Here is an 18,747-nt window from a genome sequence, read left to right as displayed (position 1 = left end):
AGCTAAGTGTACAGATTTGGCCACTTCACACACATGTCCAAACCTTTGTCCACTGCATCCAGAAATCATTCATTTAAGGAAAATATCCCTACTGCCACTAAATGACAACTTCCAGTCTGCTGGCTTTTTTCACATAGTAAACAGGTAGATATCAGGTGTGATATCATTGACAAAATGTCATCATGACCATATGTAGCCAATGATGTCATCCTGCATCCCAAGCCAGGTTATTGACATTCAGCTACCTGCCCGGAACCTGCCATTTGCATCAAAATTGACACTAGATCTGCATTGTTGGATGATCTGCTTGACATGGTAATTACATCATGGGACATTGTTTATTTATTCATATTTTTTGTAAAATACTTTTTTTTATTAACAATTTCTGTTGTGCTTTTTCAGTTTTTTTGTAAATGAGTAGACCCCAATATCTATATTCATATTTGTGGGAGTACAATTTACAAGTGCACCACTTTATGTTTAAGTTAAGGCATCCTGCAAGGGTGCTATTTAAAGCAATTACGTATTTTTAATGCTGTCCTTTAAGTCACACTGAGCTTGCAAACTTGTATACCATACATAGGTTAGTATATTTTTCTTCCCTTCAGATAATACAGAAATTATGAAATGAGCTTGTGTGTTAGCCTTGAAAATGCCAATGTTACTGTAGACTAAAGGTAATATGCAATGTATCATTTTGCCTAACATATTTTACATTCAATTTCCATTTAAATTTATTACAATTAATATCTTTCAGATAAACACAGCCTAATGTGAAAAAGAACCATTTAGTAAGGATACCCAATAAACCCTATTATGACTGTTTAAAAAAAGTTAAAATTTAGATAACATTGGTACATTTAACTTAATTAATTTTATGAAAATATTAGTAGCTGGTAAGAACTGAATATGCAAATTAATGGGAATTTTATAGCGCAGTTTATCTGTACTGAAAACCTAACAAATATCCAGGCACACATAAAAAACAGGACTATCACTTGAAATCCTGACCCCACCACAAACCCAAGGCAATGTGCATTGGTGTACATTGCTAGGTGAGTATCTCAAAATCCTTTGAGATCCTACTTTATGCTATAGACCTGATTCTGTATACCTGATTCTGGATGGCAAAACCTTATCACCATTTCCGGGGCCCCTTTCAGGAAAACTAGATGTTCCCCACTTCCAATAACCTGTGATACTACAGACATGCGTTGTAGGCTGGAGGAGAATGGAAACTGTTGTAGGATGGCAAGGCCATCTACTGGAAGCTGGGAAGAAAAAAAAATGCATGTATACAAAATTATATCACAATGTGACAGTGGCCACTATTAAATACAGTTTTGTTACAGTCATACATGTGAGTGAGGGCAGAAAAAAGAACAAGTGGACCATCAAGTCTGACACAATTGTTTATTTGTTTATATATTTATATGTGTTTTTGCCTCTTTTTGTTTTGTTTTTTTTTTCCTTTTTTTTGTCTGAATAATAATTTGTTTGTCCTAAGCATGTTTGAATCCACTTACCGTTGACCGACTCACTACCTGCTGAAAGTCTATTCCAAGCATCAGCTACTCTTTCGGTAAAATAATACTTTATAAAATTAGTTTTGAACTTTCCTCCTGCTGGTTTGAGTTTTTTTCTTGCTGAGTTTTGTGTTCTTGATATTGACATCATATTGAAAATACTACCCTCCTGAACCTTATTCACCCCCTTGATGTACATATTTAAAGGTTTCCTTCATGTTGCCCTTTCTCTGCATGCTGTACATTTAACTGTCAATTAATTGTAAGGATCGCAAAAGCATCTCAAACTGATGTCAAATTGAAAGCCTAACTCTAGGTTTCATTTCAAATAGTTCACTTGGGCAGAAAAGCCTTGAAGCCAGAGAAACAAGTCCAAAGGGCATTTGGTGTTTAATGCGCTATATTACTTACTGAACCGATAGTTTGTTGTGGCTTTACGATAAGATAGTGTTTCCTTGTAACCTCCTCACAACTGTCCACTTGGCAAGACTCATCTATTTCCTGTAAAAAAATATATTTTTATTTCTTAAATTATAAATAAATCACATTAATTCTAGAATATCAATGAAATGATTTATCATTTCTGAGTATTTAATCATTGTTGTCATAGAAATAAAATATTTAACATTAAAGTATTGTTTAGTAATTTTACCCAGTTTGTTCCTTCAAACATTTTCAGATCCAGGGGATCACCTTGAATCTTCCCATCAAGAATAATCAGTGAGTGACAACAGGCCATTGCCCCTAGAAGTGGACTCCAGGGCAAACTATTACCACCTGTAAACACGTGAACTTTCTGAAATCTAAGCAACAAAGTTTATCAGATGCAGTAGGTAGACACTGAGTTTTTTACATAACATTATGCTGTTATTTATTCAAAATAATGCTTTCCAGGGTTAGCATTGAAGTTTCTTCTTGCTAGTTTGAAGTCATTCCCTATGATCTTCATATTAAAAACACTGCTCTTCTGAACGTACCACTTTCCTTCTTTCCCTTTTTTTCCTTAACACTGCACATATTAAGTTCCTGCAGTCTCCCCTGAATTTTTTTAGCTATCCCTTGCACCATTTTTGTTCTCCTTCTCTGGACTCCTTCTATCGTATCAATATAATTTTGTGAGGTCTCCAGAAGTAGACACAGAGGTGGATTTACTAAATACTGAGAGTGCAAAACCTGGCGCAGCTGTGTATGGTAGCCAATCAGCTTGCAACTTCAGCTTGTTTAATTAATCTTTGCCAAAAAAAACCTGGAAGCTGATTGGTTTCTACACAGAGCTGCAAAAGATTTTGCACTCTACAGCTTTAATAAATCAACCCCACAGAATCAGAACCTGCTTCCTACTGCTAGTGATGCCTTAAGTGATTTAATCCAGAATTCTTTTTGCTTTCTCCAGTGCCTGGCCGCACTCATTTTGTAATTATTTGTAATAAGCACCCCCAGATATTTTCATTCTGTAGCTCTGACTGAATTTAACCCCAATTTTATGTATTTAGAAAATATAAATGTAAGTGTGGACTGCTTTGACCAATTTTTCCAGTACTGCAAAATCACATCCCATGTTACAAGAACCTCCAGAAATATCAACCCTGTTACACATCTTTGTGCCATCAGCAAAAATGCATACTTTACCTACCAAACCTTCAGGCATATCAAAATACAACATGACCTAGTACATAGCCATGTGGTACACCACTAGAGACTAGTTTTGATGGAAACTCTTTTACTTTCAGAACCTGGATAACCTTCTGGTGGCACTATGGTTTCCAGAGTGGACGGTTGCAGTTCCAGTGGCCACCAGCACCTGTCTCCCAGCAGCCAGCAGATCCCATAATCAGTCTTCACCTGATGCTGGCTGCTAGGAGAGTATTTAGGCCTGCCTCTATATTTCCCTGGTGCGTCAGTATTTGCCATGCTAGCCAGACACTACTTGATAATTTATCCTAACCCTGCTCCTGATCTTGCTCTTGCCATGCATCCTGTAGCCTGCTGCCTTGTATGTGCTCCCTTGTTCCTGATCCCAGTGCTTGTTCCCCCCTGCCTTGCATCACTGTTATTACCCTGTTCCCCACATTGTATATATTGTATATAGTTAGTTTGCTAGTTAGGCTTTCTAGTACTTAGTTAGGCTTTATTGTGTATTTTGTCATTTGGTTATGGTTCTCTTGCATGTTCACATTTGCTGTGTATCCTGTTTGCTGATGTTTTAAGGTGTTTTGTTTCACTGTTAATGGACTTACTTAAATCATATATAGTCTGGTCTCAGTTTCCTAAGTGTAGCTACGCAGATCTTCCCATCACTGCAGTCGGTATCCCTGACATATACAATCATACTCTGATATCTATCCTTTAGCTAACAGTGCATCCACTGAACCAGCCAAAGGTTATAATTTTTATGAGATCCTTATAAGGAAGTACAATAAACTGTATAAAATGGTTAAAAAAATCTTAGCCTGTAAACACAGCATATTGTGTAAGATAGTGTAAAACAAAATAGAGGTACTTAAGTTGTGGACAAATAATATAGCTTACTGTATATGAAACTGCTTACCTGCTTTCACTGGAAGGAACAACACCCCACAAGTCAAGCCCATCTTCTGTTAAAGTACCAGTCTAAAGATAAAACAATGGATAAAGAAATAGACTTATCACGGTCCCCTAATACTGCTGATTTATCAATTATTAATAATATATTAAGTTTGTTTCTTAAGGAATTATAAGATAACTTATTGAGAATAAAAAAGAAGAAAGAGGAACTACTTACGTGTAAACTAACAGTGTGACTTTGAGATGGTGATCACTCAAGTCTATTTCTTCTGCACATTAAAGGCTCATGTACACTGCAGCTACTAAACTGACATTCAGGAGCTGTTCAGCATTGTTTTCAGCAGCCCCTGAACTCTCCCTAATGTTTTCCTATGTGTCCATGTGCACATAGTCGTTTATGGTCATTTACATGCAGTTGAGTTTACAGTCGTTTTTTTGAACGCACCAAACTTCAGGAGTAGATTTTACCAGCGCCTCAAATGCCCAAATGCTTGTAAATGCGTGTAAATGCTTGTAAACGCATTTGTAAGTGTTTGCTTTTAGAAGCATTTTTTAACTGTTCCATATCCAGATGCTGTCCAGAGCCTTTTTTCATCATCAGATGTATGCAAAGCATTTTCCATCTATTCAAATGGACCTAGTACACCAGCGCAGTCAGTTGCAGGTTTTGCAGCAAGGAAAAAATGGTAGAACGTGCTGCATTATGCTCATGATGGGATCCATAGTGAATACAACTAGAAAAGATAGGTAATCTCAACACATACTGCTCTCTCTGCTTCTGCACTCTCTATTTTTCTCAAAATGTCTGAAATTGTTAATTATTTACTATTTTTCAGTGCATTCTGGGCATTTGGGAAGGTCTCCTGAGGTTATCTTTTAAAAACACTTCTAAACGCAAACGCTTCTAAACGTGCATAAACACAGTATGCAAACGCAGCTAAACTGACGTTTTTAACCTACATTTTCCAGCAGTCAGTTTCCATCGTTCAGAAGAGTTTTCCAAACGCCCCGTGTACATGAGCCTTTATGGCATAAAATCTTAATTTACATATGGCAGAATTCTATGTAAGGATTAATGCAAACAAATGTACATGGTAATGTTCAGCATTTAAATTCATGTATAAGATCCCATTGCCAGAAAGACATATTTGAAAGGAATACCATATTATTGTGCAGCCGCAACTCTTCTATAGTATGCCATAAGCAGATACAAGTCTGCCCTCACAATACTATATATACAGTTTATTACATTTATTCTCCCTTTTTAACAATACTTTATGAACCACTGAGTGTGAATAAGATATAATATCTATGGAGTGTGACAGGAATAGCACTGTCGAAGAGTGGGTTTTCAGTTCTGCATTTTTCCCAGTTTTAGGCTTTGTTCACATCTACGAATACGACCAAGCCCAAGCACATTTCCGCAAGTTTTTCAAGCAATTTTGTGCACATTGCTGATAAACATAGATGTGCACCTAGCCTTATAGCCTGTACATTAACTGATCTAACATTGTAACAAAATAAGATGTGTCCTAATTGGTTATATTACTGACTCCAGCAATCCTTCATTTTAAATCACCAGTCAGGGAAAATGTATTTGATAACATTTACAGTAAATAAAATGCCAGCTGTGTATGCCTATGACATTTCATAACTGTAAAAAAAGATATAGATATTGAAAATTATATTTTAAAGGTGAAGCACAAATAATAATTTTGTTAACACGCAACATACCTATATTAACCTTAAGTCTGTCTTGAAATTAACATGTTACTCAGTACGCCCAAAATGAGGGTGAGATTGAGAACATCAATACTGTCAACCAAAAAAAGTGCTTTTCATTCCACAGCAGGGGCGGACTGACAACTCATGGGGCCCCCAGGCAATAGGGGATCATAGGGCCCCTGTGTCCTTGCCCAAACTCAAAAAAGCCTATGAAAAAGGTACCAGGGGCATCTCATGGGGCCCCTTACTGACCCCGGGCCCTCTGACAGTGCCTGAGTTTCCAAATGGTCAGTCCGCCCCTGTTCCACAGTACTGTCATCCTATCAAGTTTCCAACTGTTGAGGCTGGAAAGAAGGTTGTATAGATGGGCTTATAAAAAGAAGAGTCACAGGGAGGACCTTACTGAATGTAACTAGTAAGCTGTCTGAAGCCAGAAAGTTGATACATTATGTATGAGTGTGGGTGTCACCATTAAACTTTACAAAGTGGCAGGGGTATGTAAATCGCAAGACCAGATGATCAGAATTACATATATTTTGGCAGGGAAAACATCTCATATATATGTTGATACATTGGGGATTGATTTACCAAAACTGGAGAGTGCAAAATCAGGTTCAGCTGTGCATGGAAACCAACCAGCTTCCAGTTTTTTTTTTTTTGTCAAACTTAATTGAACAAGCTGAAGTTAGAAGCTGATTGGCTAACATGCACAACTGCACTAGATTTTACACTTTCCACTTTTAGTAAATCAACCACGTTTTGTTATTACCAATTTATTGTTCCTTTTACAACCCATTTGGCTAGATCAGGAGAGGGTTTCATTTCATTGGTTGCTGATTGTTCTCAGGAAAATTGATGAGCCAAATCCTGCAGCAGATGTACAAACCATCATCCCTTCCCATGTACTTTTCAATAAGCATGGATGATTATTTGAATTATTGTTCAAATCATCACATTTGACCATCTTTCCATGTCTTTTGCTGATTAGAATGTTGGCAGTATTTTAACATGGGATTACAGGAAATTAAGTCAGCTGCTCATAGAAGATATTACTTTGTTAACCTTCGCAAATTCATTTCTTATAAGCTCTTTAGTAAATGTAATGGTAAATGTTACTACATATCTTCAATATGGCCCATTGTGTAGTTTAATTCTCAGGCCCTTTACCATGATTGGTTCTTTTAAATATATACAGCATTTTTGATACTACTATGGTTTTGTCAGCCTCAAATTCAACACAATTTGCAAGCAACTGTAACCGATTACAACCACTTTTCAATGGCTAAAAAAACACAAGAGAATAAAGTGTTACTAAACCCACAACAGTAAAATCAGTCTGTATATGCAGTAAACTATGCTTGATATACTCACTGTGGAACCGAAGGGGTTAATCTTCTGCATAAGACACATTGTGTGGAGACACTCTGCACATGGTCAGTTTGGTGTGTATTGCTAGAGAGGTTTTTTTTTTCTTGGGAGAGTGCATGCGATAAGAATAGGGCCAATCAGCACTGTTCAGACAGAGGTCAGGGGTTCTGTATCCTCCTAGAGCAGAAAGAAAACTCCTCCTACAAGCTTTAACATGTGCTCTGCTGAAAACTGATAGAAGTCACACGACTGCTCTAACTGCTGATGAGAAAAGGTATTTAGCAGTTTATATTTATTAAAATAATTGCATTTCCATGTTCTGTGTACTGTGGGAGACCAGTTAGAGTGAATGCAGGGTCCTGGGAGACCAGTTAGAGTGAATGCAGGGTCCTGGGTTTAGTAACACTTTAAGGTAATCTACTACAAAAACATAACCAAAATCAGAAGACTTTATTGGTGATAGGTTGCCTTTATCAATTTGTTTTTGATCGACAGTGCTTCAGACTGCCTAAGAACTGCTATGTCCACCCAAGAAAAGTTGAAAGGGAAAAGAAATGATTTTAGTGGTGTTATAACTATTTTTTTTTTCATTTGTTCTTACTTTATCAAAACAAACCAGGTTTATTCTCCCACACACATTGATCCTTTGGGGGCTGATGCAAAATATATTTTTCTTTTTAAGCCGCTTCTGGGCATATATGATGCCTGTTGCCACTGCAGCAGGAAGTACAGGAGGAATGGCAACTGTGATGACAATGAGTGACTTGACAACAATATCCCTTGCAGATGCCTAGAGCATAGAAAATTCAAAACAAAGAGAAATTAGTAAATACAAATGATATTGACAACAACACTGATATGGATTTTTAGCAACAGTAGTAAGTATCTTAAATTGTGGTCCTGTAATAAACACAGCCAACACTCCAGATTTTTCTAAATTTAAAAATCCTAGATGTTTCGAGACAGAAGTAGATTACTAAACAACAACAAAATCTCAAAGACAAATCTTCATAACCACTTGCCCTCCTGAGGATTTACCCCCCTTCCTGACCAGGTCATTTTTTGCGTTACGGCGCTGCGTTACTTTAACTTACAATTGTGTGGTCATGCAACGCTGCACCCAAATGAAATTTACATCCTTTTTTTCCCACAAATTGAGCTTTCTTTTGGTCTTTGATCACCTGTGTGCTTTTTATTTTTTGTGCTATAAAAAAAAAGACTGACAATTTTGAGAAATAAACTATTTTTTAGACTTTTTGCTATTAAACATATCCAGTAAAAAATTTTTAAAAAATCGCATTTCATCCTAAACTTATGCCAAAATGTATTCTGCTACGTCTTTGCTAAAAAAAAATCCCAATACATGTAAATTAATTGGTTTATATTAAAGTTATAGTGTTTACAAATGGCGGTATAGATACTTGATTTAAAAAATTTTTTTTACTAGTAATGGCAGCGATTAGCGATTTAGAGTGGGACTGCAGGACTTGCTTCAGGCATTCTGATACTCGGGGGAACTGACTTGGTGTCAGTGGCATCCCCAATGACATCAATACAGTGATCAGTGCTAAAAAAAAGCACTGACACAGTACTAATGACACTGGGCAGGAAGGGGTTAACATGAGGGGCGATCAAAGGGTTAACTGTATGCTGGGAGTGTTTTACTAGGGAGCAGTGTGTTGGTGCTTCACTGTAAGCACACTGCTCTGGATGGCTGCTTTGGGACCCAGTGATTGACAGCCATGGCCCCAAATGGCGGCGCGGGTAGGGCGCACACGCGGCATGCACGTGCTCCCTACTCGGAAATACAAAATCAAATATATATATACGTGATTTTGTGCACCCCTGACGCCCTGTAGCAGTATATCTGCTATAGGGCGGGCGGGATGTGGTTCATAACAGTACATACGAGAGACCAGACAGGAGATTAGAATGTGCTATATTTTTTTTTTCTGATAGCTTTAAAGGCATCATTAGAGTTCTGTCATAGATGTGGATATGCTAATGACAATACAGGCAGAGTTAAGAGGTAATAAAAGCTCATAGTTATCAAAAATACATTATACCTGCACCCTAATTGCATTTTTTGATTTTGAGACATTAATCTGCCGACTGACAGTGTGACCAAAAAACATGTTGCTTTATCTTTTATCATGCTCCAGTCAGTCCCTGAAAGGAGGTGTCTAAAAGGTGGCTGGGGAGGTGACAAATGTGCAGGAGGCCTGAATAGATTGTTTGTTCCCTCAAGGGAGGGTTCCAGTCTCCTGGGGGCTGTTTCCCCTGAGAGATAGCCAGAGAAACAAGAAGTCACATTGTGGGCCTCAGCAGCTGCTGGACTGAGGGCCTGAGGAAGATTGCTTGAGGATTACCTTTGCTGGAGGACATTCACTAAAATCCTGGGTCTGGAGAAGGATCTTGTTATCTCCCTCACTAAAGACTTACCTGCGGATGATGGATGGCAGACAGCTTCTGGGACACTATGAGTAAAGACCTTTTTGGGGACTGATAGCAGTGTGAGTGCTATAAAGGACCTAAGTGCCAGAAGTGTCCTACAGCGGCTTTTCTGACTATTCCCTGCTACCTCCAGAAAAGCTGCTGTTGAAGGTGCTCCAGAAAAGCTGCTATTGTCCTCCTACTGTTGTTACTGATCATTTTAGAGTATCTTGTGACCCTAAACCCCTCTCCTGTTAAAGTTTTTTCAGCAATAAATATAAAAAGACATTCCCTAGACTGAGCCTGAATTATCAGTGTGTGTGGGGCTATGCTTGTGTGACTGGCAGTCTCTGAAATATTTGGGAGAACCTGGGCAAATTCTCAGCAGCCCCTTTGGGGGTGAGAACTACACATGTTTTATGTGGTATGCATTCATCTTAGTCTGTATAACAATTATATTTTCTGTGAGAAATATTTATACAGTGTAAATAAATTGCAAGATTTGAAATACAGAAATGTTCATGTCCTCATTCACTTACCTCTTTAACTACAAAAACTACCACAGAGTATATGAATCCAATAATAGCTATAAAAACAAGGCACATCAAGAACCTAAATGCATCTCTATACAGCTTGAAATTCATAGGTTTGGGGTACAGAATGGATCGCACCATATCTCCTTTAGCTGTGTTAAAACCTGGATGAGAAAGAACAGTATAAGTAATGATAAACAAGCAACACTGTCATTCGTTACACTGTTAGAAAATAAATAGGGAGTCTAATCTCCCAAGAGTATAGAAAAAAGCTGCATTCAATTCTCTACTGCATGTAAACATTTTTAATACTAAATAGATTAACACCAGGTTGTTGCAGTAACACAACATGATAATGCAAGTTACTTGTTCCAACTCACTTTCCCAATTTACCGAAATTGCAGCGACCGATAATACATGGTATAACACCACCGTGTGTTGTGCTGCAGGAGTGATTTTTTTGTCCTCTGTGGTGTATTAGCAACTCACTCAAATAAATAGGCTGCCTTAATGAAATGCTCATTAAGGCATGTGTGTTATATACACCACGATAAAACGTCTCAATGTGAATGAGCTCTAAGACACTCTCCTATTTAGGCAGATCTTGAGTTTTAAATAGAAAAGCTGTGATTGTGCTAGGCCCTGCCACTGTGTGAGTATAGGCAGAAGACACACAGGGTTCTCAAAGATACAACTTGGGGGGCTCCATAGTGTTGTGTCTGAGTGGAGAAGACTGGGTTTTCAGTTTTCTCTGGGTTTTGTAATCCCAGATCAGGGTCCAGAGTCTGAACGTTTCAGGGTCTTGGGTGGGTAGAAGGCTTCAATCCTGTGTCAAGGTCTTACTGGAAACCTGAAGGCTGTGTGAGTGTGCAAGTGTGCTCCATCTAGGAGACAGGTCTGCTCTGTTTAGGGGATAGGTGTGCTCCACTCAAAATCAGGAGGTCTAAGGTTAGGAGACAAGAGGGCTTAAGAAGGGCGCCAGGAGATCCCCTTCTGAGAGGCCAGTGCATAAGCATATGTAGCATTGTGTTGCAACTAAAGTCTCAGAGCCAAGGGAACCCAGAGAGCCAAGAGAAATGGCAAAGATGGTCTGAGGGGCCAATTAAAAGACAGGTACAAAGGTTTGGGGCCTAAGCAACAGTGCTGCTGAAGAAAGAGCCAGGTGTCTCAGTGTTATTTTGACTGTGTCTGGTTTTTATGAAGAAACCCAATGCATGGGCAACTGCCTTTCTGTGGAGTGTTCTTTTTTTTTAATAAAAGTGGGTTGACAAGACCTAAAACTGACTTCCTGACTAGTGTGGTCTCACTGGAAACACTCAACATCATGGATATTATACCCTTGAAATTACAAAGCACACAGGAATAGGATTTCAGGCAAAAGCTAGGTAAATAAGATACAAGCTGCTACATTATGGATATGGCAAAGCATTGGTGATAACAAAGATAAGTTGTATGAGCTTAAAAACAGGTTTGTTGTAATTTATTTTAATTCCCTGGTATCATAAATGATTTGGCACATTATTAGAAACTGGAATTGGAAGGCACCGGTGCATACGCTCTGAAAGAACGGCATACCCGGGCCATTCCTTCAGAGCCCTGTGCCACAGCTGAGACTCCTAAGTGCAGGAGTGGCATCATCGTGGCTCAACCAATCAAGTCGAGAGAGCCTGCAAACCCAGAAGGAAGACTGGGTGAAGATGGATGCCCTGTCAGTGGTGACAGGCAAGTCTTTCATAATGTGCTAGTGCGATGCATACTAGCGCATTATGCTATTATTTTGCATTTGTTCTTTTTTATTACCGCTTTAATAATCAGAAGTGAATATGCTAACATAAGGCAGAGATTTGTTATCAGAGATGAGACTTATGGCAGCCATAGTTAATTGTAGCTTTGGCTAAAGGAAGGGATATTCAAGAAAATACAATTGACTTTAACATCCTATAACTAATTATTTGAAAAAAAAAAAAAAAGCTTTAGAGCTCCAAGAGCTTATATTTTTTCAGTTAACACCTAAAATGCATCACTTTGACACCACTTTTTTGCCTATGAAGATTTAGTTATCAGCAAGTTTAATATCTACGTATTTTAAGGGGACTCTGTTATGTCGGTACAATAGTTCAAAAAGTTAAATGTTTAAAAGGTTAAGTGTCCAAACATAGCCACTCAATCAAAAAAAGAAATGGAGAACTAGACTGACTGAATATGCAGTAATTAAAAAAACTACTAGTAAAGCTACTAATAATTTTGTATTTTTTGTGAGTTGTAAAACTTCAAAGAGGGAAGGTACTTTGGATAATATATTACTAAAGAATGAAGCTTTGCAGATTTCACAGGTTATTGCTTTAGGAGCATCAGTTTACAATGACTATAATGCTTTAAATATATTTATGTATGATTATTACCTTTATATACCTTAAAACAGTTACTTTGCATTTGCTTTTCAAGTGAATGAGCACTTGGTTATTCGAATGTAGGGGCTAAGGGATAGTCACACCTTCAGTATTTTCAGAGGGTAAGTCCACTGATGGATATATCTCTTAGTTGAAAGAAAAATGCGTGCCGCAAGGTGTTGGTAATATATCTGCCTTTATGGATTGTTGGATTATTTATCAATAAAATGAACATCAGGAATTTAAACTTTCATCTTTTAGCATAAGCTTTCTGAATATTTACAATCCCATTTCTAAACATCCCATAAAGTGTATGAGTCAAACTTGTTTTAGGGTGTGGCTTGCCTGTACTCTTTCCTGCTATGCATGGAGCAGTAAAACAATTCTTACTTAATGTGAACTTTATCTGGCCTAAAAAGTGTCTGAGATATAAAATATTCTTGAAGTACAAGTATCTCTTCAAGCCATGATTTAGACCTGTCCCTTTCTGACACAAATACTTGCCCCCAACTGTCAGATGCAAAAGTCTCTAGAGCCCACTGAGGTTTTACAAATTGACCTCTACATAACAGGGGGTGGGCATTAAGGTCTTGTAGAGAAGTCATCACCCTGTGCATAGTTCAACCTAAGATCCAAGGGCCTTCACTAGGACAAAGAGATTTATTTACCTATTCCTGACCTAAGGTAGTTGAGGGATAGATGCCCACGTTAAACTGGGCAGTGTCAGCAAGCACTGATAAATTTGAGTATAACTGTATGACAAATACTTAAAGTGATACTAAACCTAAAAATGTTTTTTACTTTAATGCATTGTTTGCATTAAGGTAAAAAAAAGTTTTCAGTTTCCCTGTGTGAAGGGGAAGAGAGTGAAGAAGAGATCAGTGCTGTGCATAGTTCCATCTATTCTCCCCTCTCTTCCTCTTCACACAGGGACTCGAACAACAGCAGGAGCCATTGGCTTTTGCTGCTGTCAATCAAATGCAATGAAGAGGAAGTGGGTGGTGGGAATAGATCCTGCTGGGTGTATCTACGGAGTGCAGCTCCGTATACACACAGGTTGGGAGCAAGCATGCACCATGTGCCCCCTAGCAAATGGTTTGCTTAGAGGACACACAAAAAAGAGGAGGACCAAGATGGCTGGCAGGGGACCCAAGAAAATGAGGATCAGGGCTGCTCTGTGCAATACTATTGCACAGAGCAGGTGAGTATAACATGTTTGTTATTTTAATTTTTTTAAAAATCAGACTTTAGTAACACTTTATGTTTTATATATAAGTACATATAATGTATTTTTTAAACTTTTTTAGTACAGACTGCAAAATATGCAAAAATTAATTTTACAACAAACAAATTAATTAAACAAATAAATATGTTTAACCACTTCAGCTCCGGAAGGTTTTACCCCCTTCATGACCAGCGCTACTTTAAATGGCAATTGCGCAGTCATGCAACACTGCACCCACATGAAATCATTATATCAGTTTTTTTCACACAAATAGAACTTTCTTTTGATGGTATTTGATCACCACTGGTTTTTTTTATTTTTTATTATAAACAAATAAAAACTGAATATTCTGGAAAAAACCCACAATTTTTTTACTTTCTCCTATAAAATATATCCAAATAAACATAAAATAAACACATTTCTTTACAAATATAGGCCAAATTGTATTCTGCTACATGTTCCTGGTAAAAAAAAAATCCCAGAAGGTGTATATTAATTGCTTTGTATGAAAGTTAAAGCGCCTAAAAAAATGAGATATATACTGGAATTTTTATTTCTTTTTTTTTAATACTAGTGATCAGTGACTTACAGTGGGACAGGCGGAAGGCAATCTGACACTAACTGTCACTGGATGGGAACTTACTAAATGACACTGAGATCTTCAGTGACACTAATACAATGATCAGTGCTAATACTATACACTGTCACTGTATTAATGACACTGACTGGGAAGGGGCTAACATCTAGGGGCAACCAAAGAGTTAACTGTGTCTAACAATGTTTACTGTGTGTATTATATGCTGTTTTTACTAAGTAATGTGCCGGTTTTTACTCCCTGCTTTGCCCTGAGTTTTTTTTACCATTCCCTCAGCTGACCAGCGTGTTCCGGCCATAAATAATTGTATTCTATTTTGTATGATTTGCCTGTGTATTGTACACTGTACTCAGTGTGCACATGGCACTTATATTTTTTTCAATAAGTCTGCATTCTTTCAAATCATGATAGAAATTAGCCTGCCTATGTTACACCCATGTTACCATAAAAGCACAATTATAATATTAATGTGATACCTACATAATCGTGTATAAAAGACTTTCAATTGTGCCAAATAAACAGAACAGTTATTTAGAAAGAGTTGAGTGTATCTTTTTGTGTCTGTTCCCTGCTGCAGTAATTATTGTTAATTTGGAACCACCAATCAATATGAGGATAGGAGTTGCCTATCTATAAAATGTCAGTATTAATGTCCAGGGCAACTGGGACCTGCTGATCTGCTTGTGCTGTAGCGAATGATAGCAGAGCGGGGTCGCGGGCGCTCGCACACGCCCCTTACCCAGAAGAGCCGGATCACATGTAGGCAGCGCCAAGCAGCTCATTATTATTGTATTATTTTAATGGTATCTGAAAGTTCTAGTATTACACAGAGACACACTGTCATCTTCAGTCTGCAGTGGCTTGCGAAGGCTGAAAGCTTATTTTGTGAATTGAGTCTACCGCCTGCTTGTCCCTACTATGTCATAGTTTACGAGGTATACATACTGTATGTTGTAGTGTTGTCAAAGGGATTCTGAAGCACCACACCCCTAAAATGTACTATCCAGTTTTAAATCTAAATGCCAAACTGGCACAATTGGACTCCTCTAATTGGGGATCGGAACTGTCAGTCACAATCAGTTCTAAGAGGTTCTAAGAGGTGCACAGTGTCAGCTGCTACCTGTCATCATACATTAACCTCTTCATGCCAGACGTACGCAAATGTGTGGCCTCCCGGCGTCTGGGCCTAGACGCCAATCGGCTGCACATTTGCGTTCTATTAAGGAAAAACTTATGTGTCGAGAGCGTACGCCTTGCGCGCTCCCAGCACACATGTCCAGTACTCACGGAAAGGTCCCGATCTCCTCTTTCGATCAGGACCTTTCCCGATCATGTGACCGCTGTAACGATGCATCACAATGGTCACATGATCCCTAAACCCCGCCCGTCCCGCCTCCCGGCTTCTGAAACTCTTAAAGGGCCGGGAGGCACCGGCGTGAAGGGGTTAACATTCTTTCAGCATTGGGCATTATGTAGGGTAATTATACCCATGTAAGCACTATTAAAAGTACTGTAGGCACTCCAGTAACATTGTTGCCTTTTAGGCTAGGTCAGGTTCACTTTAAAGCAGGCTTCAGCCAAAACCTTTCTAATTTGAGTTGTTGGGAGCATATATTCAACTTACTCCATTTGGTTTGGGAAATTTAGAATATAGAAAGAATATTTCTTTCATAGAAAGGACTGTAGGTATACTAACATTACAACTTGGTTATATTATGTGGCTATTCAGCTGCAACAATACTTAGTGGATGTCTTATTTTAAATGTCTCCCTCCACCCACACAAACTACTTTGTAGATCACCCAGAACGAACCAGTTTGTAGTACGACTGCTGTGACAGGAGTAGAACCAGATGGTGTAGCCTGTATGACCTCAGTTCCACAATATAGCACATGTCTCTTGTAATCTTCCCCACTATGGACTTTCCATGGGAGGCAATCCGTAGCATTGTCAAGTGGAGTTTTTGTGACTGGGATGCTTTCTCCTAAAAAATACCATTTGTGTTAAAATGAGTTACAAAACAGCTTCCTTTAATTCACATTTTAATGTAATCAAATATTTTTAACAAATCAGAAGAGACAATTTCTCTTATTCACACATACAAGATTTAGGCTGGGCCACTGGGTGTGTACATATAGACCACAGTAAATGCTGGAATTACCCTACTTAATTATGTTAATCTGTAAATGATTTCAAGGCTTTTAAACACTTCTAACCATCTGCCTGTACTGGTTTTCTCTGCAAAATCAGCTGTTGACAGTGACAGTTTCAGAAAACAATGCCATTATAATCTGCATGAATACATCTTTATTACCTGTTAGCATGCCTTCATTGACAATGCAGCTGCCTCTCAGCAGAATGCAGTCACATGGAAGAAAAAACCTTTTTCCCGTAAGAACAATCAGATCTCCAGGAACCAAGTGCCTTGATTCTATATCTTCATTACCTAGAATAAAGCACACCAGAAGAAGAAATAAACATGTATTATCTTCAAATACCTAAAGACAAAATTATATTTTAGCTGATGATAAAAGTATTTTACAAAAATATATATGTCTATGGCTGGTTCCAGTTTACATGTTTTAACTAAATGCAGGAGACCATCAGAAAGCCATAATCATAGAGAAATAGCTGTATATGGTAGTTGATAAATTAGATATACTGTAGCACTGATTTTTGTCAATCCTTGCTCTTTTTGTTGATTGTTCTGCCCTGTTTCAAAGTGGACCCATGATCAAAAGTGGAAATGGATTAAAAATATATTAGAAAGTCCAAATGAGTTAACTTTTCTCAAGACAATGTGGCTCCAAGCTTCCACTCAATGTCTGAGTATAGAAATGAAAATCTTGTTTCTTGCATTTGTGATTAAATGATGTGTTTCTATTCTAAGCAGGCAAGTCCACACTTTACTTGTATGCCCAGTATTAACACTAGAGATGAGCGAATTATTCAAAAATTCGATTCGGCTGATTCGCCGAATTTGAGGAAGAAATTCGATTCGATGCAAATTAATTCGCTACGAATTTAACTTATTAAAAGGGTTTCTAGGCTTCAGAGAGCCTTTAAATTAGTGCAGAACACTGTACCTTTAATTTAAATGCCCTTGGAGATGAGGAAGGACAAGGAGAAGGAGAAGGATGAGAAGAAGGAGAAGGAGAAGGATGAGAAGAAGGAGAAGGATGAGAAGAAGGAGAAGGAGAAGGATGAGAAGAAGGAGAAGGATGAGAAGAAGGAGAAGGAGAAGGATGAGAAGAAGGAGAAGGAGAAGGATGAGAAGATGGAGAAGGAGAAGGATGAGAAGAAGGAGAAGGAGAAGGATGAGAAGAAGGAGAAGGATGAGAAGAAGGAGAAGGAGAAGGATGAGAAGAAGGAGAAGGAGAAGGATGAGAAGAAGGAGAAGGATGAGAAGAAGGAGAAGGATGAGAAGAAGGAGAAGGAGAAGGATGAGAAGAAGGAGAAGGATGAGAAGAAGGATGAGAAGAAGGATGAGAAGAAGGAGAAGGATGAGAAGAAGGATGAGAAGAAGGAGAAGGATGAGAAGAAGAAGGATGAGAAGAAGAAGAAGGATGATAAGAAGGAGAAGGATGAGAAGAAGGAGAAGGATGAGAAGAAGGATGAGAAGAAGGAGAAGGATGAGAAGAAGGATGAGAAGAAGGAGAAGGATGAGAAGAAGGAGAAGGAGAAGGATGAGAAGAAGGAGAAGGAGAAGGATGAGAAGATGGAGAAGGATGAGAAGAAGGAGAAGGAGAAGGATGAGAAGAAGGAGTTTCAACTTCTGTATGGAGGGAATGTCACAGAACTGTCAGAAATAGCCTATTTCTGACAGTTCTGTGACATTCACTCTATACAGCGGTTTCAACCGCTGTATGGAGGGAATGTCACAGAACTGTCAGAAATAGCCTATTTCTGACAGTTCTGTGACATTCCCTCCATACAGCGGTTGAAACATTGTATCTATTTGTTTCCATAAATGGAAACAAATAGATACAATGTTTCAACCGCTGTATGGAGGGAATGTCACAGAACTGTCAGAAATAGCGGAGCTCTGCAGATACACTTAGCGGAGCTCTGCAGATAGATACAGCGGTTGAAACATAGGCTATGTTTCAACCGCTGTATGGAGTGAATGTCTCAGAACTGTCAGAAATAGGCTATACAGCGGTTGAAACATTGTATCTATTTGTTTCCATTTATGGAAACAAATAGATACAATGTTTCAACCGCTGTATGGAGGGAATGTCACAGAACTGTCAGAAATAGGCTATTTCTGACAGTTCTGTGACATTCCCTCCATACAGCGGTTGAAACATTGTATCTATTTGTTTCCATTTATGGAAACAAATAGATACAATGTTTCAACCGCTGTATGGAGTGAATGTCACAGAACTGTCAGAAATAGGCTATTTCTG

General features: G+C 38.4%; 1 protein-coding gene across 1 annotated transcript in view; it reads right to left on the bottom strand.

Annotated features, from left to right (window-relative positions):
* The window catches only part of LOC149445014 (putative cation-transporting ATPase 13A4), an 89,488-nt gene that overhangs the window by 31,974 nt on the left and 38,767 nt on the right, over positions 1-18,747 (bottom strand). Inside the window, exons 9-16 of the mRNA XM_089654290.1 lie at positions 16,653-16,784; positions 16,152-16,322; positions 10,136-10,293; positions 7,765-7,953; positions 4,075-4,136; positions 2,179-2,329; positions 1,938-2,027; positions 1,115-1,271 (exon numbers count right to left, since the gene is read on the bottom strand). Of these exons, the coding sequence (XP_089510416.1) occupies positions 1,115-1,271; positions 1,938-2,027; positions 2,179-2,329; positions 4,075-4,136; positions 7,765-7,953; positions 10,136-10,293; positions 16,152-16,322; positions 16,653-16,784 (1,110 nt within the window). The remainder of the gene's footprint in view (positions 1-1,114; positions 1,272-1,937; positions 2,028-2,178; positions 2,330-4,074; positions 4,137-7,764; positions 7,954-10,135; positions 10,294-16,151; positions 16,323-16,652; positions 16,785-18,747) is intronic.

Source organism: Staurois parvus, unplaced genomic scaffold (genome assembly GCF_062004578.1).
Source record: "Staurois parvus isolate SC_StPar_1 unplaced genomic scaffold, SC_StPar_1.0 ptg000750l, whole genome shotgun sequence".
NCBI lineage: Eukaryota > Metazoa > Chordata > Amphibia > Anura > Ranidae > Staurois > Staurois parvus.
The sequence above is the reverse complement of the archived record's forward strand: the minus strand, read 5'-3'. Positions and strand labels throughout refer to the sequence as shown.